Here is a 26483-nt window from a genome sequence, read left to right on the forward strand (position 1 = left end):
CCGAGTCTGGGACCCGAGCAGTCCAAGGACATCATCCTTGGACTATGTCTGGTGTTGTTTTAAGCAACGTACGGAAAACTATTGCCCAAAGCCACCCACGCAAATGGTCAGATCCTCTGCATCACAGTTGGGATTATCACTCAGCCAATATTTGCTTTCTTTTTTTAAAAGATTTTTATTTATTTATTCATGAGAGAGAAAGAGAGAGAGAGAGAGAGAGAGAGAGGCAGAGACACAGGCAGAGGGAGAAGCAGGCTCCATGCAGGGAGCCTGACGTGGGACTCGATCCCGGGTCTCCAGGATCAGGCCCTGGGCTAAACCGCTGAGCCACCCCGGCTGCCCCAATATTTGCTTTCTGAGCCTCGTGCTGTGGACAAAGTGTGCTTTCTTGCCTTAGTGAAGCTGGGGTTGGCCGTGTGACTTGTTTGGCCAATAAGACGTTATCGGATGTGTGCCTATGGAAGCCTTGCGTGGTTCGGTCTGGCTCCCGGTCCCTGGCGCTATGCCCCGAGAACGTGCCCCAGGAAGCTGTGGGTCCCAGATAACGAGAGACGTGTGCACTCGATCTGAAGCTTGGAGCCAAGTCCACGCAGATCCGTGAGCAGGAAATGGAGTGCTGTGTCACACCAGCATGACCGCAGCCAGCAAATGCACTGCGTACACCCGCACAACTCCGCACTCACTGCATGCTTGCACGCTTACGGCCCGAGCCCTGAGCCGGGGCCTTCCTGGGAATCGGACTCTCCTCCCCCATTTTACAGCTGTGAACACTGAGGCCCGGGGAGGAGACGGGTACGGTGAGTCAGGCGCGAGAGTCTGGCTCTTCACTAGCTGTGGGATCCCAGCCGGATTGAATGAATTCTTTGACTTAGTTTCCAAATCTCTCAAATGGTGACCACTCAGTAATGTGCCAAGCACAGAGTTCGCGCTCGATAGGCACATTGTCTGTAGGCGGCTCTGCTGCCAGGGAGTGCCCATCCGGCGCCTGTCCCTGGGCCTCCTACCCTCCCTCCGGGCACAGGTGAAGTTCTGGATGATTCCCTCCGGTCTGCATGGGCTCCGCCCCGGCTGCATCCGCATTTAACCTCGACTTTTCCTACCTCCTGGGAGTTCCCAGTCTATCTCTTGCTTCCATCCTGTCTCTCACATGGAAATAAGACCCCCTCTGGACCCCCTCTCCTGCTGCGGCTGAGGCCAGGCCAGACCCTCCACGAGGGGCCTCCCCAGAGCACAGAGGGCGTGGGGTGGGTCTGGGGCACAGGTTCCCAGGGGTGCCCTTGCAGGGCCTCAGCTCGGGCTCCGCAGGTGGGCTCCTCCCGACTTGGCTCTGGCCTAACCATGACCACCCAGACCATCACTCAGTAATGAAAGAGATGGACAGACTGATGGTGGGGGGTGGGGGGGCTGACCTCCCAGCAGCCCCTGTGTGAGGACCCACACTTCCCTGCATGATTCACCAGGATGCAACCCTCCCTCCCAAGAGAGGGGCGTCCTCGGCAAACACACCCTCATACCATGGTCCAGGCGCTGCTCTGAACAGTTACACACAGTAGCTCATCTCACCTTCACGACAACCTTCTAGAATCAGTACTTTTATTATTTCTGTATGTGGTAGGCAGAAAAATGGCCCACCAAAGACGTCCGTGTCCTAGTCCCTGGGCCCTGTGGATATGTTACCTTACACGCAAAAGGGATTTTGCAGACATGATTAAGAACGGTGAGATGGAGAGATTATCCTGGCTGTCTGAAAAGATGGAAGGAGGGAGGCCGAGAGAGGTTTGGAGATTGGCGATGCTCCCATTCTGCTTGGAGAGGAGGGAGTCACGGGCCGAGGAATGAGGGCAGTCTCTCCTCTAGAAGCTGGAAAAGGCGAGGACTCAGGTGCCTTTAGTGGCCTGAAAGAAACGCAGCCCTGTGCACACCTTGATTTCAGTCCGGTGAGACCACTTTGGATTTCTGACCTCCAGCGCTGTGAGATAATACGTATGTGCTGTTTCCAGCCCCTTGGCGTGTGGCCTACTTGTTACAGCAGCACAGAAGGTTCGAACAACCCGTGCAACAGCTGCTCAGAGTCAGGAGCGGGACTTGAACCCAGGCGGTCAGCTCATGACTGCAAACCCAGGGCTGCCCCTCCTGGGCCTCGAGAGGGGGTCCCCACCGCTGCCGGGTCCAGGGCCACGGGCAAGCTCCTGGAGTCCTTCTGAGCTCATGTGTGAAAATGGGCCAGTGGAGCCTCGGGAAGGCTGTGCGGGGCCAGGAGAGAAGGAGAGGCTGGCGGACACGTGTGGGCTGTTGACTGGGGCCCTGGGGCTGGCCTCCCTCCCCGCGCCACCCCTACACCCACCTGAGGCAGGCCAGCCAGCCCTCCTCCTCCTCCTCCTCTTCCTCCTACACGGGCTGCAGCTCGGCTTCCAGCTTCTTCTTCCGGACTCCGTCCACAAAGAAAAAGTCCATGCCGATGAGGGTTTGCCCCAGGGGCGTGCCCACCCTGCTGCCCACAACCTGGTTCGTGGAGCTGGGGACTGTGTCGGAGAAGAGAGGCACGTACTCCGGCAGCTTCACGGGCTCCTTCTTATTGCCCTGGGGAGAGGGGACAGTCCGTGTCACCAGCTGCATGGAATCCAGGGCAGGCCTGCAGGTGACCAGGACCATCCCAGGGGAGCGGGGGGGCAGGCAAGGGTGCAGGAAGCAGGTGGCCTCTGCAGGCAGCTTCCATCCCAATTTGGCCCCAGGAGCCCAGAGGGTTACGAGACCCTTCAGCTGAGGCCCACTGCACCTTCCTCACCCTGGGCTCCCTACTTCAGATGCTCCCCTGAACCCTCCCCTTTGAGCCTTGGCCTCCAGTGACCCTGGAGGGACCCTGTCTGATTCCAATCTCCATCCCCACCACCTAAGACCCTGCCTCGCCTATGGTGGGAGTGCCTGAGGGTTGGTTTGTTTGGGGGTGACTTCTTCACCTGAAGACTGACACACACACAGAAACGTCCCCAAATCATAACCGTCCGGCTCCACAGGCCTCCACAACAGGTCTGAGCAGCGCTGCCCAGATCAAGAAATGCCACCCGCCACAATCTCTAAATCCCAGTTTTGAACTTCATCTTAATAAGACCTTGGCTCCTGTCTCTCGGGAACGTGTTTTCAAGGTCCATGCATGGTTTCGGCTGTGACCACAGCCCATTTGCTGTCCTCGCTTCACCCTCCACCATCATCGTGGGGCTTGTGTGAATGGTCCACGTTATCTCTACCCACCTCGCCGTGGATGGCTTTTGGGTTTGTTCCCAGTCTGGGGGTCTGAACATTCGTGCTCGTGTTTCTGGTGACTTCTGGGACTGGAAGGTGAACGAGTGAGTGAATGCATGTTGTGAGAATAATCTGATGAGGCCTTGGGTTGGGGGTTAACTCTGTGCTACCTGGGCTCAAATAGAGGCTATGGGACCAGCGAGGTAACAGGATCCTCGCTTTCACGTGGGAAAGTCCAGGCCCAGGTGGCCCCACACCTCTGGGCGCGATGCAGGTGTCAGTGGTCAGGTTGCTAATCTCCAGGCCTTGGCAGGGAGACTCTGGGCTGGAAGCCCAGTCCAGGAGCTCAGGGTGGGACTTCACGACTCGGGACCCACACCTTCTCTCCCAGGGCAGACAGCGAGCCCGCAGGCTGGGCACGTAGACATTAAGCCTTCCTTCAACCTGGCAGGGCGTGGCCACCGTCTTGGTTGACTTGCTACGCTCACTGCTCATTTTCCAGGTTGGTTCTCTGACCTTTCTTAACAGCCAGACTCATTCTCCCATTTGGTCATTCACCCAACAGAGTGCAAAATATCGGGTGCTGGGGGGTAGGGCATGGCTGATGGGTGGGGTCCCCAGCCGGACACCCGGAGAAACTGGTGGGTGAAACCTGACCTGCGATAGCCAGGGAGTTGGGCTGGATCTGCCAGCGGGTGAGGAACAGGGGGACCTGATCCAGCTCCCCCAGGAAGGAGAGATTTCTCAGCAGGAGGCATCTGAGCGATGAATGAGCCTGACAAGGCGGAAGCGCATTTCAGGCAGGGGCACAGCATGCACAGAGGCGTAGCTAAAAGGGACGTGGAGGTCAGGGTGGGGGTGGGGGGTGCAGGTCAGATCCTGGGAAGCCTCGTGAGCCACCCTGGGAAACGCAGGTGTACGGAAGGATTTTAAGCAGGATTTTAACTCAGGGTCAGTTTTGTGGTTTAGGAAACTGACTCCGGTAGTGACGTGGAGGACAGATTAGAGGTGGCGCCATGAGAAGCAGGGAATTGGCTTGCGAGGTGGGGTCACCCAAGCTCATCTCCGGCGGGGCACACCACACATCGCTCGCTATCCGCGGCTGGCATCCTCATACGGGGCAGGACATTTCCGAAGCAGACGTCTATCTTTCCCAGTCGGTTCATCTCCATAAACCCAAGAAACGCTGCGGAAAACTGAATGCTCTACGCATTTTCTTTCCCCCAGACCCTGAGTTTCTCGAGACAAGAAAGTGTATTTTTTTTTTTTTTGGCCTCTGTACATTCCAGCTTCTAGCACACAGTAGGGCCTCCATCAGCGTTAGACACGTCACTGGCCTTACCAGGGGATCGTAGTCTTTCAGGAAACTCCAGTGCTGAGCCCTGGAAAGGAAAACACGTGGGCAGTGTTACAGCTTCCCGTGACGTTTTTTTCGCAAATGGCTTTCTGTATCAAGGGAATGAGTCGATGCCACGGATGCATTTATTACATCACGGAGGAGCTAAAAAAATCAAGTGCAACAGACACCCCCAACCAGCCACGTATTTATGGCGTGGCCTCCCAACCAGGCAAGTATCTCAATACCTGATGCTTCCCGGAGCGGGAGGCCTGGCGCCAGAGGAGGCAGCAGCGGCGGGGAGGGCGGGGGGAGCTCCCCGCGTGCCTCTGCCCACGTGGGAGCCCTCAAGGATTTCGTGAAGAAAAGCCAGTGATCGCTCCCTCAATTTTTTTTTTTTTTTTTTTTTTTTTTGTGGCCTTCCAGTGTGGGCAGCAGAAGAAGGTAGGGATGGGGCAGGAGACCAGGATGGTGACGATGGGAAGAAGGGCATTACCTGGGGGGCTAATTTAATTTTTAGTTTAATCTGTTTTTAAGAAGTTGAAGAGTTCTGTAAGACTTATCATAAAAACAGGTTTTCTCTGCCCCCGATCCTCAAACCCCACAGCCTCTGGTCAGGCTTCCAGCCCTCTCGCTGTTTCTTTGGGCCTGTCACCACCCCATTCCGGAATAATAAATCTAGGCTACTATTTCTTGAGTTTTTGAAATTATAAACATATCTGTGGACTTCCTCTTGTGGGAGAATTTCTTTTTTAAGATTTTGTTTATTAATTCATGGGAGACACAGAGAGGGGCTGAGACACAGGCAGAGGGAGAAGCAGGCTCCCCCGCGGGGATGTGGGACTTGATCCCAGGACCCCGGGATCACACCCTGAGCCGAAGGCAGATGCTCAACCACAGAGCCACCCAGGGGTCCCTCTCATGGGAAAATTGATTATGGGTTAGCTCCCCTGCCCCTCTTCCCTTCCCTCATTTCTTCCACAAATGACTATATTCTAGATTTTGGCTGAACCAACATGTATTGTTTATATCCTTAGGATTCTGTAAACACCGTTCACTAAGCAACTATCCTGGATCATAGGATCCCAGATCCTGCCTTGGACAACGTGGAATTTTTTTCTAGAGTTATAATCACTTTTTTTTCTTAGCTTCTGTGTACAGATCACTGAAACTCTCTAGCAAAATCATAAAGCCCCTCCCGGTACGGTCTTCCACGCAGTCAAATGCAACAGGTAATCCACGTCTCTTTCCCGCTTCTTCTCTAGAGGCCGCCGTCCTGGATCCGGGGTTGCCCTGCTCCCACCAGGGCTGCTGCCCAGGACCTGCCCTGCCCTCCTGACCCCCACTCAGGGGTTCCCTCTTTCGGGGTCTCGGGCCTTCCTTTCTTGTTTACTCCCCTGCTGTGGAGCACATCCTCCAGGGTCAGTGGATGCCTGCATTTCTTTGGTTCTAGAAAATTCTCAGACACTTTCTCCTCCAATATTTCATCTTTCCCAGCCTTCCCTTGGGGTGCTCTGTTGAAAGGTATGTTGGAACTTCTTGTCCCGTTCTCTAGGGTTCCAATTCCTTTTCCGTCTGCTTCCTCTCCTTGTCTTTTTGGAAAATTGTGATGAAGCTGAGTTTATGGTTTCTCACTTCAGTTGTATTTTTTTTTAAGGATTTTTTTTCTTTCCTTTTAAAGATCTTATTTATTTATCCACAAGAGACACACACAGAGAGGTAGAGACAGAGGCAGAAGGAGAAGCAGGATCCCTTTAAGGAGCCCGATGCAGGACTCGATCCCAGGACCCTGGGATCATGCTGTGAGCTGGAGGCAGATGCTCATCCCTGGGGCCACCCACGTGCCCCTCAACATTACAGATTCGTCTCTAGAGGTTCTCTTGGATTCTTTTTCAAGTTGCCTCTTGGTTCCCCCTGTCTTCAGCCCATCACCCTCCTGAGACGTTGGGGCCCTCCCCAGCCACCCCTTCCTGGGGACCCTCTTCCCTCTCTGCCTGCCCACTCAACCTCCTCCAAGCCTCCCCAGGTGTCCTGATCCCCTCACCAGCCACCACTCCCCGTCTTGTCACAGGGAGCCACGTTTCAATAGCGTTGGTCTTGAACTCACCGAAGGCAGGGACCTTGACCTCAGAGCCACACTAGGACTCAGTGAGAGCCAGTGACGTGGGAGAGGGGATGCCGGGTCCCCGGCTTTGTGCTGCTCATTGCCTGCTGTGCTCGCTGGGGGGCCCTGAGCCAGGCTACTGTGTTCTCGGGCCCTCAGTTTCCCCATCTAGAGAAACCCCGGGGGGAACGGGTGTGTGGGGCACCTCTCAGGGCTGTAGGAGGTAAGACACAGACCTGGTTTCAAGGGCTCAGAGCAAAGAGGAAGGTCAGATGATCTCCCGAATATCTTTTCAAATATTGACGATGTACCAAAAAGATGATACTTTGGATGAGATTCATCATTAAAATGGATTTCACTAGTTCCTCGTTACATTTTTTAAGGCTGCCATTAGAATATGGAATATTTCGTGTGTGGCTCACATGGTGTTTCTGTTGGGTTTCCCTAAACTCTCCCCTCTTGGGTCTGTGACCCCTTTCTTGTCCGGGGCTCATCTCAGCTCATCTCAGAGTGCGTGTGCCCATTGGGTCTAAGACCTTGTCTCCGGGGACACGAGGCCCCTTCCAGGGACAGCCCAGGGGTCCCAGCGCCAGGTTCTCAGGCCCCTCCTCGCTGGGGGCACACGCAGGTTGTGAGGGTCACCCCTGTAGGGGGATGGTCCACCGGTTCCCACATATTCAGAGTCGTGGCTGGCACTGGCCTTTCGTCACCCCCTAGAGCGACCCCACGTCCCTTAGCGGTCACTCGCTGCCCTTGTCCCTCCCGTGATGCCGGCCGCCTCCCGGCCCTCTGTCGCCTGGTCCCGCGTCCAGCTCTTGACTGCTGATGCTCAGCGGCCTCCTGGGCGGCCTCCCGCCGGCCCCGCAGGGCGCTCCTCCCACGGTCCTCGCGGCGACTCGGACCCGGACCCGGACCCGGACCCGGACCCGGACCCCACTCCCACCTCTGCTCAGGTCTCCGGCTCCTGCTCTCCCCAGGCTCCTTACTGTGTCGACAGCCCTTCCTTTTAAGTGTCCCCTGCACCCCAACCCCTGCCTACACCCCCCACACCCCACACGCACCACACACACCCTCACCCCACCACACACAGCAGGTACACACCTCCTCCACACCAACACCTCACACACCACACACCCTACACACATACCACACACACCAACACTCCACACACCACACATACACACACACCCCACGTACACACACCCTCCACACCAATGCCACACGCACACCACATACATACCCCTCCACACCACACACCATACACATACGCCCCCCACACATAACCCTATACCCCACACACATTCACCCTCCACACCCCACCCCCACCCCAAACACACCCCCCCACACAGCACACGTACACACCCCCACACATACCACACACAACCTTCACACCAACACTCCGTAAACACCACACACATACCCCACACACTGTGCACACTGTACACGCACACCCTCACTCCATACACCCCCACCCCTCCACACATCTCACATACACACATCCTCCACACCAACACCACACACACCCCACATAGACACCCTCCAGTCTCACAGCCCACACACCACATATGGACACACATACACCCTATACCCCCACCCCCTTACACACCACACACACACACCACATGTGTACACACACACAACTTCCCCCACACACATCCTGTGCACATATCATACACACCACACACACATACACACACCTGCCACACCCCCATGCCTCACATCTCCCCCCACACCACACACATGCACACACCTCAATACACCAACACACCACAGACACACCACACACCCTCTCACTCTAATCCATCAGCAGTTCTCATAACGCTACCATGAAGCCATTCCTCGAGTTTTCCCACAGATCTCAGGCTAGATCACATCATGCTCTTCCTCGAAACCCTTGATGGTGTCTCATTACATTTAAAAAAATATGACCTTTTACAGTATATGACATGTTCCTCCTACTTCTGATCTTTTTTTTAAAGGTTTCTTTTTTTAAAAAAATATTTTATTGATTTATTCATGAGAGGCACAGAGAGAGGCAGAGATACAGGCTGAGGGAGAAGCAGGGTCCCTGCGGGGACCCCGATGTGAGACTCCATCCCAGGACCCCGGGGTCATGCCCTGAGCCAAAGGCAGGCCCTCAACCACTGAGCCACCCAGGTGTCCCCTATGTCTGATCTTGAGGCTCCTGTCCCCTCGCCGACTGCCTCAGCCACATGGACTGTCTTTGTTTTGTTCTGTTTTTAAAAACACCAGACTCTCCGTGGCCCCTTCTCACATTTCCCGTCAGCCTCTGGGCCACCTCCTCAGAGAGGCCTCTGTGAGCAGCCTGTAGAAAGAAGGTGCCCACCGACCCCTCGCTCCATGACACTCGCCACACTATTTCTTGTCTCTCGGCTGGCTTTGTGGTGGCCCAGTCCTGAGCTGGGGGCTCCCAGGAGCCAGGTGTCGGCCTGTGTTGTCCCTCGTCGCAGCCTGACAGGAATGTCTGGATTGATCGGATGCCTGAAGGGATGTCTCTCCCTTGGGTCAGAGGGTGAGGGCTCCCCCCCCCTCCACTGCTGCCCCCCAGTCTCTCCCTGGGGCTCCAGCTGGAGGGATTATTCAGAGGCAGATGGGACCCCAGAGTGAGCGCTGGGCCACCTGGCCCCTGCCACCTCTCCCTCCCACCCTCGGGCTCCAGTCTGGCCGGCGTGTTCTCCCCAACTCGTGGCCCGAGCACTTTGACGCCAACACGTTTGCCTGCTTACTCCTTCTCATGGGTCTCTCTTTTTCCAGAAGCTTCCTAGACCCCGAGGGTCAGGCAGGGCACTCACCAGCGCTGCTGGCCCCTCCTCTCGGCCTCCAAGAGCTCCCTCCACAGCTGGTCCCGCTGCACACCGTTTGTTCCCAGGGCCCAGCGCTCCGCTTCTGGGGCCTGGGGGGCTTGGCGACCCCTGCCCACCGCGGGGCCACCTCGGGCAGTGCAGGAATCTACGGCTGGCGGCCTGGTTGAGGGCAGCCGGTACCCAGCGGACGAGGTTTTCTGGAGCCCAGGGGTGGGGGGGCTCCCCATGGGTACGGGTGTGATGGGGAGACAGAGAGAGACAGAGAAAGACAGAGAAGTGGAGAGATCGAGAGAGACACAGGAGAGAGAGGCTCCGGGCTGAGCCTGGGCGGGGGTCCTCCCCGCCGCCCCCCAGGCCCCAGGCTCCGAGTGGCTGAAGTCGGCGGGGAGAGCGCTGGAGCCGCTGTGTTTTGAGCTTCTGCCTGTGTTGACGGTTGTCCAGGGGACGGGCCAGCTCCCGAGTGTGTGTGACATCTGAACCCGGGGGGTGGAGAGACTTTCTGCGTCTGTACCAGGCCCAGCTCAGCTGCCCCTCAGCTCTGTCCCCAGGGCCCCTGGCCCCCTGGCCCCCTGGCCGGAGACCTCAAAAACAGCATGGGGGAGGGAGAGGGAGACCAGAGCCCTGATTTCTGGGGCAGTGAGGAAAGACCCTGGCTCCTAGACGGGATGGGGGTGTGTTGGGGCCGCGGCCTCCCAATTGCCGCATGGCCTTGAGCTGCTCTGCCCCGCTTGGGGCATGTGAAAGGACCATAATAACCCGCTCGGCTCCCCTGGGGACATGGGCTCCCACCAGAAGGTGGATGGAGGTGCTTCGTGAGCTACAGAGAAGATGCCAGTGCGATGCTCTGCTTCTCTGTTGGAGGAGGCTGCGAGCACGTGGCAGCAAGGGGAACCTGGTGACACTGTACCTTCATACCTGGTCTAGCTGCAAAAACCTGGAGGGTTTACAAAGCACCACCTTCATCTTGCTAAACCCTCCGGATCCCCCAGGACAGGTATTTCGGACTCTGTTCTACAGAGGAAGGAACCAAGGCCCTCGCCAGCGGGATTAGGTGACTGTCCCAGGCCACGCAGTTACTAGCCGAGGCTTGGCCTTGAATTTAGATTTTCTGAAGGAATCAAGGGGAACTGGAGGGTGGGGATTCGCGTTTTGAGCCTCCAGCTGCGAATCTGCTCTCAGCCAGTGTGGCCCGAGTGGCTCTGTGGCCCCGGGCCTCTCCGGCCTCTCCTGCTGTGGCTCAGCTAAGCTCCTCGCACACGCCGCCCTCACCTGCTGCCAGGTCTCCCAGCTTCGGGCTGTCCCCTGTCCCTGTCCATGTGGGCAGATTTCCGGATCTTTCCCTGAAACTCTTCTGTGGGCCGATCCAGCTGGGCGTGGTGCTCCCTTCTCTGTATAGCTGGAAAACGGGTTCCCCGTCAACTAAGCACCCACAAAGCCCTGCTCGAGGAGGTATGTCTGGTGCCCCAGGGTGTGGGGACAGGTCAGCCAATGCACCTGAGCTCGCACTGGATCTGCTTTCCAGAAGGAGGGGCCAAGGAGTGAAGAGGACAAGAGGATTTGCCAGGTGGAAAAACTGGGGCAAGGAGGAAAAGCATGGATGCAGGAGGGAGCACCAGTATTGGGGGGAGGTAGAGGGGAGGAGGCGAGGTCTGAGGCTGGCGGGTGGGGCCCCAGGACCACAGGGCTGGTCGGAGCTGTGCCTGGAGTTAGCGCACAAGGGAGAGAGAGACGCTGCTGAGGCAAAGAAGCATCGGGAAAGAAGAAGCAGGGGAGTGACCACGGCCATGGCCCAGGTGAGCGGTGGGGAGGCCCGCACTGGCTTTGGGCCGAGGGCTGGAACAGAGATGGGGTGACAGCGGCCAGCATTTGCCTGAGGAGGTGGCGCCGAGTGATGTGACCTTCTGGGACAACATTAGTTTAGTCCCAAAGCAGAGGCTGGGGGGCTGGTGGGGGCTGTCTGTCCTCTCTCCTCTCTTCTTCCCCCAGAGCTGGGACATGCAGCCTGGCCTTCAGTGATCTTGAAGTTCTCCCAGTAAAGATAAACTGGGTGAACCCCCTGGACCCTGGAACAGGCTTTTCTGGTGGCTATTTTCTTTTCGGTGGATGTGCCCCGGCGCAGCCAGGACAGGCCCCCACTAGTTGCCGAAGAGTGGCAGCTCTGATCTGACCTCCACAAACCTCTGGAAGGGGTCGCATGAGTGTGTTTACAGAGGGCAGTCCCTGCGGCAAGGGACACCTCTCATAAGACGACCACAGGCTGTGGCGTGGAGCAGCTCGGTTGCTCAGATACCTTAGCCCAGGTCTCCTGGCCCCAAGCCCCAGAGACAAGGGACAAGGCCAAAAGGCCAGCAGGGGCATCCAGGATGACCAAGTGCTTGATGTATGTAGAGGCTGAATACTTCTGTGGGGGTTAGTCTTTAATTCAGAAGCCATTTACTGACAGATGGTAGCAGGATGGATAGAAATGTGACAAAGCAAATACAACAAAATATTGTTGTAGTGTAATTGTAGAGTCAAGGTCATGGGTATATGGGTATTCAAGGTACCTACTTTCAGTGTTTCTCTATGTTTGAAATTTTTCAAAATAAAATGTTGGGGGCAAAAAGACCTCTCCGGCCAGTCCAGCTGGAACACATTCCGTTTCCTCAGTCACTGACCTGGAAAAGTGTCCAGATCCACTCTGGGTGGTCTCCCTAAGCCCCAGCCTGGGGGACCCATCCCCTCCTCCTCAAAGAGAATCAGGACTCTGGGTATCTGTGGTGCTTTGTGACTTGCTGGGTGTCCTTGAGCAAGTCATTGCCCCTTCCACACCCCACAACTTGTGATGTAACTTTACATACAACTCTCCACGATAGGACAAAAATCCCTGCATTTGGGGGCTACTGGAGCTGTATTTTAGTGGATTTCTCCCATCCCCAAGAAGGATTTTTTTTTAATAAAGATTTTATTTATTTATTCATGAAAGACACAGAGAGAGAGGCAGAGACATAGGCAGAGGGAGAAGCAGGCTCCCCCCCACCCCCCCGCGGGGATGCAGGACTTGATCCCAGGACCCCGGGATCATGACCTGAGCTGAAGGCAGACGCTCAACCACCGAGCCACCCAGGTGTTCCCCCCAAGATGGACTTTACCGTAGGTTCTGGTAAATTCTACAGCCTGGGCTCTGGTGTGCAATGACAGGCCGGGTCCCACTGGGCCAGGTGGTCGCAACCTGGGAGGATTGGCCCAGCCAAGTGAGGCTCCGCCCCGCGGGGCAGGTGTGGGGGGCTGGCCGGAGAAGCCTCGCCCCTCCCCGTAGACCCCGCCCCTTCCCCTGCAGGGGCTGCCTTGGGTTTGCCTGCCTGGTTTAGGCCTTCCTCCTGTCTCCGAGATCCACCCCCTCCCAGATGAAAATTTGGGCTTAACACCAACCTCTGTTGGTGCAGGTGAGGTGTCCCCCTGCAGACACCCTCAAGGCTTCATAAAAGGTGGTGAAAGCCAAAGGATTCCGGGCCACCATCCACACCTTCCCAGCTGCTCCTACCAAGTCCCCAGAAAGTTCTGAGATTATGAGGACAGCAACATTCAAGGTAATGTGTGGATCAGCCCACACCCCCTTGTCATCCCAATCATTTCACTTTTGAACAGTGGCTTTTGATCTTACCGTTTGCCCCTTCTTTGCTGTCAACTCACCCACCATTTTGTCTTCAGCTTAAAAAAATTTAACATCAGAAACATCTTTTCACGTTTTTCTTCATGACCTTTATACTTCTCACTTTAATCAGCTTCTTAGAATTGGGGTGTCGCAATTCACTTAGCCATTTTTTCCAGTTCTTGGGCATTTACTTGGTTTCCGGATTTAGCATTAGCTCTGATGGATATCTTTGTGCTTCTTTCTGTTGAATTGTTTCACCAGGATGGATTCCCGGAAGGGGATGACTGAGCCAAAGGATATGGACATTTTATTTTATTTTTAAAAGATTTCATTTATTTACTCATGAGAGACAGAGAGGCAGAGACAGAGGCAGAGGGAGAAGCAGGCTCCCTGCGGGGACCCCGATGTGGGACTCGATCCCAGGACCCTGGGATCATGACCTGAGCCAAAGGCAGACGCTCAACCCCTGAGCCACCCAGGCGTCCCAGATATGGACATTTTAATGACACGCAGTCTACAGAGCAGTGTTGCCCCCCAGCCAGGCATGTGTGCGTCAGCTGAGCTGGTCCTGCCAGAACTGGAAGCTGTGCGTCAGGGTCTCTGAGGCCAGCCCCAGGTTGGTGATTTGCTAGGAAGACACCAGAACACAAGCCTCTAAAGCCTCTCCTGTGGAGTCACACGGACACACTGGTTCCCCAGCAGTGAGGTGTGACAACACATGTGGAAGGTTGTCGACTTCATATGCCCTGTTTTTAAAAGAGATTTATTCATTTATTTGAGAGACCCAGGAAGAGAGAAAGAGAGAGAGAGCGCACATGAGCAGAGGAGAGTGGCAGAGGGAGAAAATCTCAAGCAGCCTCCCTGCTGAGCCTGGAGCCCGACACGGGGCTCGATCCCATGTCCACAGCTCCTGACCTGAGCTGAAACCAAGAGTCAGATGCTCAACCAACTGAGCCCCCCCAGGTGCCCTGACTGGCCGGGGCAGGTCTCCGTGCCCAGGACTTTCCCTGGGGTCAAGTCATGTACACACCTCTGAGAAGCACGTCCCCAAATTCCAGAGTCCCAGAAGGAAAGCAAGCGCTCAGCGTGAACCATAGTGTAGCACAGCTTAGGTACAGGGAGCCACTCTTATCAGGGAATGGAGGCCACCCTCTCGACATCTAGGTCCCCAGACCCCGGGGGAAGGGCTCCCGGCCCTTCTGAGAGTAGTGGTCTCAGGCGCGCTAGTAACTGCTTTGCACTTGCATGATTTCACTGGCTAGCACTTAACTACTCCCCATTTTTCCCACGAGCATCCTTGGCAATTTACAGCAATTAGGGACTCTACGTTTTCAATACCAATCTAGGCTCTGGGAGATAATTTAAATATTCCCTGATAGATAAGTACATTAAAAATAATAATTGTATGGCACTTCAGGTTTGAGAGTGTGCTTGCACGTCTCAGTGAAGTACGACAGCCTTGCGAGGGATGGTCGCTCATATCTGGATTCGGTGCAGAGCCTGGGTGCTCAGAAAGCCATGCTCCCCGCTGGTTCCATGGGCAGGAGATGGGGTGCCAGGACTGGAACCCCTGCTGACTGCCATTTCTGGTCTCTGCCTAAATTGTTATTTGCAGGGGAAAAGCATCCCACATAAGCAGGTTTACCTTGGCTATCCAAAATATAAACTCAGTGGTTTATATTCTGAAGACCCTGGATCCCTGGGAGTTGGGGGCATTCTAAGCACTGGAAGAAAATATTCTGGGGCACCGTCTTTATTTTCTCTATTCTGGAACTTCCCAGTGATGGGCAGCTGAATGCTTTTCAGGAGAAAGGAGTTGAATGGGGATGACTGCAATGCACCTCTGGGGCAGCAGGGGACAGCCTGTAGCTTTGCATCCTCCATCAGCTCTAAATTCTGAGATTCCCTCCCATTCTGTGTCCCAGGGCACTGAGAGAAGCCCGGCGTCCTGAAGGCACTCTGGAAATGAGTGTAATGTCCAGAAAAGGTGTCCAGGAAGGAATCCAGCAGTGGGCCTGGGGAAAACCGGTGCTTGACAGAGAGCCCTCAGTTAGCAGCGGCTCTGGGCGGGAGTGAGACCCCAAATGGTTTGCAACAGGTAGAGCCAGGCACCAGCCGACCACCTGGAGGACTGGAGGCCACCTGCTGCCACACAGTGTGCAGGAGTGAGAGGTGAGAGGGGGACGTGGGGGTAAGGGCAGGGAAATGGGGGGCAGCTATTTACCAGTTGGTATGAAGGGATCTGGATGTTTAACAACTGAACCAGTGCTTATAGGCTGATTATTAGCCTGGGTGAGGTCTGTGGGGGCCTGAAGCTGTGGTGTCAAGATCCCTTCAGCCCAAGTGGCTTCTCTGGTTCATTGGATTGGTGGTTATGAGAACATGAGCTTTTCGCAGATCAAGGAGATGTATTACACTATAACAGCAGATCACGCTGCCTTGCCCTTGGCTCTCTGAGCCCCCATGACTTGCCCATGCAGGTCTGTGCCCCCGGGAGCTGGTCCCTGAGACCACACTCCTGCTCCAGGTCCCCCAAGCTCCCCCAGCTGCTGGTGTAGCGGTGGTCTCCCAGGCGAGAGACTGGGGGCCGGGCTGGAGCTGGGGGTAGCTGGGCAGGTGGGGGGTGTGGAGGAGAGCACCTGGCCAGGTACAGAGAGTGGGATCTGTGTCAGGCGGTCACATCTGTGCCAGCTCCAGCCCCAACCCCTGGGTGACCATGGGCAAGCCACTTCATCTGTCTGGCACCCTGACTGGGCCCTGCTGGTGAGGACACGGTGGGAAGGGGGAAGTGAGTGGCCCTGCCAACTCGAGAGTGCACGTCCTCGCTGAGCATGTTCGTGCTCGGTTAGGTTCTTCCAGGGAGAATCGGGTCTAGAATGAGGAAGTGCTGAGGAGGGAGGGACCGGGCACTGAAGTCCAGCAAAGTCCAGTGACCACCAGCAGCTTGTCTCCAAAGAGCAAGTTCGTTTGAATCTGCAGACTGAGTAAAGCACATCGCCCTCCCCGTGTGCCTCATCCTGTTCCTGGAAGGCCTGCATAGGACAAGAAGTCCGAGCTGGAATTATTCCCGCCTGACTGCTGCATTGGTGCACTGGTCTTTTCTTGCCTTTGGTCCTAAGCTGGGACTCGAATGTACACCATTGGCCCTCACGGATCTCCAGCTTGCCAGCCACACTTCCGGGGACTTGTCACCCTCTGTGATCATGTGGGCCACCTCCTTAGATCGATCTCTGTCTATCTACCTAACTCTACATGTCTGTATCTGTACATGCTTTTTCTTTAGAGAAACTGAATAATATAGATAGTCTTATTTTCTCTTTTACAGCTAAGGAAACTAAGTCCAGAGAGTTTAGATGGGGGAGTGGGAACTCCGAATCAGATGAGCACAGACTCAACCATCTGAAGCCAACACCTGTCTTGTCAGGTCATGTCATCCCCCGGCACAGCTGGACCAGTAGGGAGCACATAGGCCTAGGCTCAGGGGGGTCAGGAAGCTTGCTTCTTCTTCGCAGGAACAGAAGGACAAGTAGTTAATCAGATAGTATCTATCCTAAAGATACAGTCGCCAGGTGTACCTGATGAAATCTCTAACATAAAGAATAAAGACAGGCACCCCAGTGTCTATAGCAGCCATGTCCACAAGAGCCAAAATATGGAAACAGCCTAGATGTCCATCAACAAATGAATGGATAAAGACAGGGTATGTATACACAATGGAATATTACTCAGCCATCAAGGAATGAAACCTTGCCATTCGAAACAACATGGATGGAACTAGGGCATATTATGCTAATGAAATAAGTCAGAAAAAGACAAGTACCATATGATCTCACTCATATGTGAAATTTAAGAAATAAAACAGATGAGCATAGAGGAAGGGAAGGAAAATAAAATAAGATGAAAACCAAGAGGGAGGCAAACCATAAAAGACACTGAACTCTGGGAAACAGGGTATCTGGAGGGGTCGGTGAGAGATGGGGTCACTGGGTGGTGGACATTAAGGAGGGCGCATGATATAGTGAGCACCGGGCGTTTTTTAAAAAGATTTTATTTATTTATTTATTTATTTATTTATTTATTTATTTATTTATTTATTTATTTATTTATGAGAGACACAGAGAAAGGCAGAGACACAGGCAGAGGGAGAAGCAGGCTCCATGTGGGGAGCCTGATGTGGGACTCGATCCCAGGACCCCGGGATCACAACCTGAGCCAAAGGCAGACACTCAACCACTGAGCCACCCAGGCGTCCAGAGCACTGGGTATTATATGCAACTGATGAACCACTAAATTCTGCCCCTGAAACTAATAATACTAAATTAATTGTAAACTAAATTGAGTTTAAATAAAGAATTAAAAAAGAAGAAGAAAGACAATTTTCCCATTGCAAGCCTCTTGAGATGGCATCACCATCTGAGGACCCAAATGAAGCAGCAACAGAAGCTTTTCTAACGTGACCTCGTGGGCCTGCAGTCCGCGGCGCCCACTTTCTCAGGGGACCCCTGCCCCAAGTTTTGCCCTTTAAAACCTTCACTTGCAATCCATCTGGGAGTTCAGGACGTTAGAGCATTGGGGCCGTATGGACACGTAGCCCATCATTCCTCCCTGCAAAAGCTTGGTGTCGGTGTCGGTGTCGGTGTCGGTGTCGGTGTCTGTCGGTGGGCTCGCTGCCGTCGGGTGAATGGACTCTCACTGGGCTCAGTTACGGGCCTCGCTGTTGCCCCCTGTGCTCGGCCACTGGCCGGGTTCCGGGTCTGCTCTGCGGCCTCCCGGTGAAACGCCAGAGCCCTACGAGCTGGGAGCACGAGGAGCAGATGTCCAAGGGCCACAGTGAGTGGTCACCTCCCAGGACTCGGGCTGGGGAAGAGGACAGGACTCACAGGTGTCCCCATTCTGTGTTTTCCAAGCAGGAAGGCAGTCGGAGCACAGATGTCTGGATGTCAGGTCTAGTTGGGGGGTGGAGGGCGCTGGGACATGTGCCGCCTGCTTGACAGTTGAAGGGACACAGCCCCTCCGGGCCTCGGTGTTGATGTCAAACTGGGTGCTTCCATGCTGTTGTCTCGACTGTGTTCACCCCACCGTGTGGCTGACGAGGCCGAGGCTCAGAGGACCTGCCTACTGTCGAAACTGGAAGGCTGGGCAGCCCGGAACCAGAGGCACATCAAATCCTCCCAGGGCCCGAGTTTTTCCTGCCACTCTTGACTCCCTGTGCAAGGGAGATCTTCTCTTCTAAACAAGGGGGGCTCGGAAGCTTTGTTGAAGAAGAACATCAGACGGTGGTTTCGGAGAGGAAGTAATATTTGGTCGGGGAGGGGCTGGGATGCAAGAGCCAGCTGGAGGGCTGCGAAACCAGAGGGCAGGAGACTGTTTTACTTACCAATGGAACGTTCTCAAGTTCTTGCCTATTATTTTGCCAGCAGTAGCCTTGCTTGGACTCCCGTAAAGGCCAACACCTGCCTCAGACACGTTGGTTCTACAAACTAGCGCAGAATCTGCACATCCGGAGGGGTCCTCGGAGACCACAGACCCAGCCGGGACCTGGGGACACCCCTTAAAGTGTCACAGCTGTGTAGTGGAAGAAAGGCGTTTACTCCGGGTTCCCGACACTAGTGGCATGTTTGAAATTGGGGGCCCTCTCTTAGAAGGCCTAGTACCCCCTGGGAACGGGAACGTGTTTGCACTTGCATCCTGTAAGTCTCCTGGGCGCACGTGCACTAGACCGGATGCCGCTTGCATTTTGCATTAGGGCTGAAATTCACTTACAGGTTTTCTGTGCAGAAAGGTGGTGAAATATGTGGTTAAGAGCAAGCACTTAGGGGTCAGACCTGGGTCGGAGTGCTAGCTCCTGCCCTCGCTGGCACTCAAATGCCGAGAGTAGCTTTGCTTACGTGTAGCGTGGGAACACAACTCCTTTGTGGGGTGGGCCTGGTCTAAATCCCCCTTGGCTGCTTTATCGTTTCCTCCCAAAGCCTCATTCCCCTCCCTGGGAAGGAGGTGGTAATAATAGCATAGTCACCCCAGAGGGTTAGAGCAACAGGAAATGTCACAAATTTTGTGTAAAGTTCTTAGCAGACTGCCTGGGGGCCAGAAAGACTAGAGCTGGTGGCCAGTACGGCTATGATTAGGCTGCGGGCCCCCAGGTAGGCTTATCCGCCACGAACATTCCCGTGGACCCGGCGCTGGGTTTATGGGATTTGCTGCGGCAAGGGAGGGGGCCCACCCAGGAACTCAAGGCTGTCTTGGAAAAGAGCCTTGTGCTGGGCGATTCTAGGAAGAGTGTTAGTCATTTTTGCAGCTGCGACGCAGCCTTGCCTGGGTTTCTTTGTTTTCTTTGTTCTGGTGGCTTCATCTGTGTCCCATTGGAAAACTTGTTTATCTCAGTTTGCCTGCCAGCCGGGCTAATTTTCACTTGCTCACTGATTATGCAGATCTCAGCTATCAAAGGCTTGGGTTTCATTTAAGCCAACACATGATCGCTCTTCCCAGGCGATCAACACAAGACTTTCCCGCAGCCTCGTGACTGCCCCGGTGTCCCACCTGCACTCGGCCTTGTGTCTCTACCCTGGAATGCTCTCATCTGTGCTGGGCTCGCTCTGGTCATTCACTCTCAGCTCAGAAATCACCCCTTTCCTGCCCTCCTCATGACGAGCTCCCGCCCAGCTGTCTGGCAGTGTCTGTCTCCACTCTGTGACCTCTCATTTGTCCCTCTCAAGTTATTCTGTTCACTGTCCTTTCCCTCACTAGAGGCAGGACACCACGGATGCATCTCCAGCTACAAGGGCGCCTGGCGTGTGCTAGGTGCTTAGTAAACAGTTGTGCAAGGAAGCGAGGAGGCAGGAGTATCCCCGGTCCACGATCCTTTCCTGTTTGGCCTGTAGGATTCTAAGGGGCTGGAAGGGGAGCTTGAGGTCATGGGGTCCAGCATCCCGCTGGAGGCCGGTCTCCTTCTGCGGCATCCTCACCTTGCCTCTGTTGGGCCACTTCCGTTGCAGAGAGCTCCATACCTTATGACATGCCCTGTGCATTTCTCAGAAGTGCCTTTCTTAGCGACTGAGCTTCACCCACTGGTCTCAATTCTGCCCCCTACAACGGCCAAGAGCAGGACTCACGATGGCCCTCTGAGTGACTGGATGGCTCTCAGGCTTCAGTGACTGGATGAGCCCCAGTCTCTGGACTTCCCTTCTGTGATTTCTAGATGCCCCACTTTCCTCTCTTTATGTCAAAGTCTTAAAAATTTTCACGGGCATCCTTCAGTACCCTTGATATTACTTGTGATGTTTTCTGCAGGCGCACAGTTTTGGGGTCCAGCGGGGATCTGTAGGTTTCATCAGCTTCCCAAAGAACCCTCGACCTCAGAGTGGTCCGGAAGCTTCCAGAAGCCCTGCTGTATCTACCTTGTCTCTCCACAGTGCACGGAGCGCCTTTCTCCTTGATAATGGCCACCCACTCTAGGCGGCACTTTCTGTTCAAATGACTCCCTTTTGCCAGTTCCCCGAGTCCTAACGACACTGTTTCTCCAGTGTGTTTGATTTTTTTCTGTGACTGAGAGAAGAGGGCCCCCAAAGGGTAGGGGTTTTTTTCATCTATTTTGAGACTGTGTTGTTAGATGTGTCATGCTCAAGACTGCTAGACCTTTCTGGTGTGCTTTTCATCATTAGATTGGTAAGTTTGCTGTCTTATGAAACACATGGTCTTTTTTCCTCCTTTTAGAACTATACTCATTTTCTTTTGATAAATATTTGTCTGCAATTTCTTTCTCCATCCATTTTTTAAGTGTGAGTACTCACGTTTTAGGTGTGTCTCTTATAAACAGCATAAGGCTGTCCTAAAGAAAAAAAAAATCCAGTCTGGAAGATTCTTTAAAACCAAATTTAGTTCATTTTTATTGTAATTATTGATAGTTTGATTTTTTTCCCACAATCCTATTTCCTCCTTTCTGTTTACCCTGCTTTTCAAAAGTTCCATTGCTTCTATTATTTTGAAATAAACTCTATTTCTCTTCTTTGGCTCTTTGAAAATTGCCTGTCTTTTTTAGTGGTTTGTCTTCAACATATGTATTTAGCTCCGTTTAAAAAGATCTGCAATTTTTCTATCCTCCACCCAAAACAAACATTTGGTAATAAAGTACACAAATTTTAGAATGTTCTCACTATAATCATTTACTGAATTTTACATGTTATTTTTGAGGTGTGTATGGGTTTCACCTTATTTTTATTACCCTTTGAATTAATCACAACTATTATTTAGTCAGTACTTGTTCTGCTTTCTGTATATTTATCTTCTTTGCTCATTTCAGTCCTTCTTCTGGGTTCAATTTGCTTCTTTTTGAAATAGTTCCTTTGATGTTTCCTTTACTGGAGATCTATTGGTAAATTCATTAGTTTTTATTTGTCTGTGAAAACCTTAATTCTTTCCACCACTCATAAATGATGGTTTCACTAGGTATACAGTCCCATTTTGACAGTGAAATGTTTTCTTAGCCGCCCCCCTTTTAAAAAAGATTTTATTTATTTATTGGAGAAAAATTGAGAGCCAGAAAGATCACAGAGAGAGAGGGAAGGGCAGACTCCACACTAAGCAGGGACCCCATGTGGGGCTCCATCCCGGGACCCCGGGATCATGACCTGAGCTGAAGGCAGATGCTTAACCACCTGAGCCATGCAGGCGCCCCTCTTAGCACTTTGAGAATAACATCCCACTGTATTCTGGTTTCTGCTGGCGGTCCACGAACACCCAGTGCCCTGAAGGGATCTGGCCCTTCCTTCTTTTGCTTTCCAGACCTTCTCTTTGTCTTTGGTCTTTTGTCCTGTCATCCGGATGTGAGATCCTGCTTGAGGCTGCGTGTCCGCGGCTCCTGGTCCTTTCATTAGCCCTTTGCCTATTGGCTCTCCTTCATTTCCTCTGTGTTTTTTCTTCCAGAATCTCTCAGATGTAAGGATGTTGGCCCTAGTCGTCTTATTCTTTGTGTCTCAACTTTTCTTTCATATTGTCCATAACTCTGCCTCCCTTATGGTCACTCTGAGGCCCTAGTTCCCATCTGCCATTGTTCAGCTTGACATGCTGGGCTGTTTCTTTTGTTTTTGTTTTTGTTTTGTGTTTAACAAAGAATTGTGGAAAGATGTGGACAATTTTCTTGCTAAAGTAAAGATGATTTGGGGGCATCTGGGTGGCTCAGTGGTTGAGTGCCTGCCTTCAGCTCAGGTCGTGATCTCGGGGTCCTGGGATCGAATTCTGCATCGAGCTCTCTGCGGGGGAGCCTGTTTCTCCTTCTGCCTGTGTCTCTGCCTCTCTCTCTGTGTCTCTCACGAATAAATAAATAAAATCTTTTTTAAAAATTTAAAAAGTAAAATAAAATAAAGATAATTTGGCCTCATGCCTTCCCCAGGGCTGCTTTTATGGATCTTATCAAAGTGCCATGAAACCAGTCCCAGAGACTATCCACCAGCTCCCAGCCATTGGCTATTCTTCTCCCTGGTTATTTAAACATGACTGCAAACTGGAATTTTGCTGAAAATTTTGCTCACTCTTGTTCCTCTGTTTCTAGAATTCACCTTTTCCCCATTCTTGAAAACTGGCTGGCATTTTCTCATTCCTCCACCATAATGGCCTCTATCTTCCTTGCCTGGTTGCTTCCAGGCTCTTGCGTTTGATCTGGGAGGAGGCCTTACAGGCTTTTACTCTCCTGGAGGCCACAGCTGCCTAGTTTCAAAAACATGAAATTAGTTAACATGACCAGAAACATTTTTGCCCTCTCTTTCTTATCTGGAAATTGCGCTTCCTGTGATGTGAGAAGTCTGGTAATAGAATGTGTGGATCAGAGTTGGAGTTACATCAGTAGCTCAGTCAGGGCATCTGGTGAAGGATGGAGTTAATTTAAAAAATAAGCCTCCATGCGGAATGAATAGGATACGGGGGGAGACCTCCAGACCAGGAAAGGGAAAGACAGAGGTTCGACAGTTACTTAACTCCTTCCTTTCCCCAAGCCGCATGCCAGACAACCAATCCCACAGCCACTGGGAGCATCAGACGCATGGCACGGCCTGAGCAGACCTGGGAGAGCTGCCTCAAGCTGGTTTTATAACCTGGGGAATTGAATTATTCATCTGACATTTGACTATGCGTTTATCAATCTTTAAAAAAAAATATTTTATTTTGCTTTTATTGCTTGCTGTATACACAGTCCCTGCCCCTTCTGGTTGAGTTTTCTCATCTGTGAAGCAGATGAGGGGTTGTAATCCCGAGTCACAAATCAAAACCACAATGAGATCCCACCTCATATCAACGAAAATTAATAAGACAGGAAACAAGTGTTGGAGAGGATGTGGAGGAAGGGGAACCCTCTTGTACTGCTGGTGGGAAGCAAGCTGGTGCAGCCACTCTGGAAAACTGTGTGGAGGTTCCTCAGAGTTAAAAATAGATCATCTGCCCTATGACCCAGCAATTGTACTGCTGGAGATTTACCCCAAAGATACAGATGCAGTGAAACGCCGGGACACCTGCACCCCAGTGTTCATAGCAGCAATGTCCACAATAGCCAAACTGTGGAAGGAGCCTCGGTGTCCTTTGATGGATGAATGGGTAAAGAAGATGTGGTCTATACACAATGGAATATTACTCAGCCATTAAAAAGGACAGATCCCCACCATTTGTTTCGATGTGGATGGAACTGGAAGGTATGATGCTGAGTGAGGTAAGTCAATTGGAGAAGGACAAACATTATATGGTTTCACTCATACGTGGAATATAAGAAATAGTGAAAGGGACTAGAAGGAAAAGGAAGGGAACTGAGTGGGAAAAATTAGAGAGGGAGACAAACCATGTGAGACTCCTAACTCTGGGAAACGAACAAAGGGTTGTGGAAGGGGAAGTGGGTGAGGGGATGGGGTGACTGGGGGACGGGCACTGAGGGTGGCACTTGATGGGATGAGTCCTCGGTGTTATACTGTATGTTGGCAACTTGAATTTAAATTTTAAAAAAATTTCCAAACTAAAACCAGGCAGGAGGGGGCCCAGCCAGCGAGGGGCTGACTTGTGTCCTCACGCCGGGGCTCTTGGTGGAGACGGGCTGGCACAGTTAGCTCAGTGTTGGGCTCACATGAACTTTTCCTTTTCCACCAGAAAGGTGATTTTACAAGGTCGGAGAGACATGAAAACATGAAGCAGCCACAGGTTTGAAGCGGAGCGAGCTGGGGGTGCGAATCAGCGGTGCTGTTGCAGACCCTTCCTGGGCGCTCCTTCTGGGCATATTCCTTAGCCTTCCAGGGAGCCCAGAAGATGGTGGCAAATGCACAACCGGCAATCCCATCACACAAAAATATTTCTTTTAATATTTTAGTTGGGCATGCAGACAGCTGTTAGGGGCTCTGCTGCTGATTTCCAAAAAGAAGGTGGAGTGCCCAACAATCTACAGCACATTTTTGACAGGGACTTTCCTGTCATTGTGCACAGATGAGGGTTGCTTTGGGCTCAGGATGCATGGTGGTGACGTGGAACAATGTTGTGCATCAGAGGGTCCCCGTAGAGCAGTGTGGTCCTCCCGGGAGCTCATCTCCCGGGCTCTTTCTGACAGGACCTTCACCGTGAGGGCTCCCAAGGGGTGCTTCAGAGCCTGGGCCAGGTCTGAGGCCAGGACGTGCCCTGGCCCCTATATCTTCCTTACCTGCACACAGGACCCGGCGAGCCTCCTTGATGCCAACGTGAGCAGGGGCGCTAGCCCAGGGCGCATGGCCTCCTGCTCCCTGGCTTGCACCTCACACCCCTTCATGGCTTGGGGTCTGCCCCACCTTTGCTCTGGTCACAACAAACCCCTCATCACTCCCAGGACACGTCCTGTGTGCCTGTAGAGTTGTCTCCATAGAACAAGCACTATCCTTCAGGACTCCTCCTGTCACCGTCACTGAGGAGTCCTTGGTCCCCCCACCCCATCGGAGTCTGGTCCCCTCATCTCTGGACCCCTGCCCACTGCAGCCTGAGAATTCCTCAGTCTCAATGTCCCTCTGTATTACAGGCATCTGCTTGTCTTTCTCCCCTCCTGAATTTGAGCTACTTGGGCGCAGGGAGCTGTGATCAGAGTTCCTGGGTGTCCTGGTCCCACGGCAGGAGCCTGGCATATAGCAGGGGCCCAACAGATGTCTCTCAGATGAAGATATGAATAATTAGCTGAACTTAGCTAGAAGTCGCCCAGGCTGAGGCTTATAGACCAGAAGCTCACCCAACCAGAATGGGCTATGTCAGCAGGAGGAGTTCTCATATCTGCTCATAAACGGAAGCTGGAGGTGGCTACCCCAGGAGCAGTTTCTGGAATGTTCTGGGCCAGGGCACCATCGTTGGAATAAGCCTGTCCTTTTATGACACGTCTGTGAGGAGAGACCCTCTGTGTAGTGTTGGGGGCCCATCTTCCCACACAGGTGGGTCTCCCAGGAAGCTCATCCTGAGACAGAGAATAGAGTTTGGGACATTTAGTGAGGGCATTGCTCCAGGACCAACGTCTGTGGGAGGAGGGAAGGCAGCCCAGCTGGGTGGGGGGAAAGTAGGGTGGTGGTGCTGGAGCAGTGGGCTCAGCTCATCCAAGGGGCGCTCTGCAGTCAGAGTCGTCCCAAGTCAGAGCAAGGGGCCAGGCCTTTACACCTCCCGTGTTGACTGTCACAGGAGGCAGACTGTCCCCAGGGAGGGGGCATGTCGTAGGTTCATTTGTGTTCTTCTAAAAAGATATGTTGAAGTCTTAACATCCTGTACCTGTGAATAGGAAAGAATCTGTTGCAAACAAATAGCATTTAGATCTCATCTCTGCAGAACTGGCAATTCCTCTCAAGAGCTGTGGATTTTCTGTTGATTTGGAAGGACAAGTCATGGGGTTATAGCTGTTTCTTGTCTGAGCACACATGCTTCACTCAAACCCACGAGAGCATGTCCACACAATTCGCAGTTCTTTTAAATGCTGCAGATTAAATCAGGGCGTCAGAGATTGCTGATGCCGGAAGGGCCGTGCAGGTGCTCACCGAACCACCGAGTGGCCCGAGCTGGGACATGACGGTGGGCACTGGTACCTGCTGGTCGAGGGACGGTGTCTGAGGTGTCCCTACTGCGGCCCCACGAGCTGGCCATGCCTGGGGACGGGCTGAGAGCCTCCCCTCTGCCCCAGGGGCTCACCCTTCTTCTCCCAAAGGCCTGGCCTCCCCTCGTCACCTAGCCCTCCCCCTCAGGGAGTGGTGCTATGTGCCCCCAACCCCCCTTGCCAGGAATGTTGGCTGTTGGTGACTGGCAGCCGAGCGTCCTCTTGGGAATCATAGGACGGAGCTGTCCGGCCCAGGCTCGTGTCCCCCAGGGGGCCACCCGCTTCACTGA

At 53.3% G+C, this 26483-nt stretch overlaps 1 protein-coding gene across 1 annotated transcript; it reads right to left on the reverse strand.

Annotated features, from left to right (window-relative positions):
• Positions 1-1576: 1576 nt before the first annotated feature.
• CIMIP5 (ciliary microtubule inner protein 5) lies at positions 1577-9895 on the reverse strand. Its single transcript, XM_072771086.1, has 3 exons — positions 9494-9895; positions 4583-4622; positions 1577-2580 (listed from the first exon to the last, which is right to left on the reverse strand). Exons 1-3 carry the CDS (start codon positions 9730-9732, stop codon positions 2389-2391), a joined length of 471 nt encoding a protein of 156 aa, XP_072627187.1. The 5' UTR covers positions 9733-9895; the 3' UTR covers positions 1577-2388.
• Positions 9896-26483: the final 16588 nt, after the last annotated feature.

The sequence above is a fragment of the Canis lupus genome, chromosome 12 (genome assembly GCF_048164855.1).
Source record: "Canis lupus baileyi chromosome 12, mCanLup2.hap1, whole genome shotgun sequence".
Lineage (NCBI taxonomy): Eukaryota > Metazoa > Chordata > Mammalia > Carnivora > Canidae > Canis > Canis lupus.

Coding starts and splice junctions, on each gene's coding strand:
- CIMIP5 (XM_072771086.1), bottom strand. CDS start 9,732: ATGGGGAGCCCCCCCACCCCTGGGCTCCAGAAAACCTCGTCCGCTGGG. Junction 4,623..9,493: donor AGGAGGGGCCAGCAGCGCTG/GTGAGTGCCCTG, acceptor TTTCCTTTCCAG/GGCTCAGCACTGGAGTTTCC. Junction 2,581..4,582: donor TGAAAGACTACGATCCCCTG/GTAAGGCCAGTG, acceptor CCCTCTCCCCAG/GGCAATAAGAAGGAGCCCGT.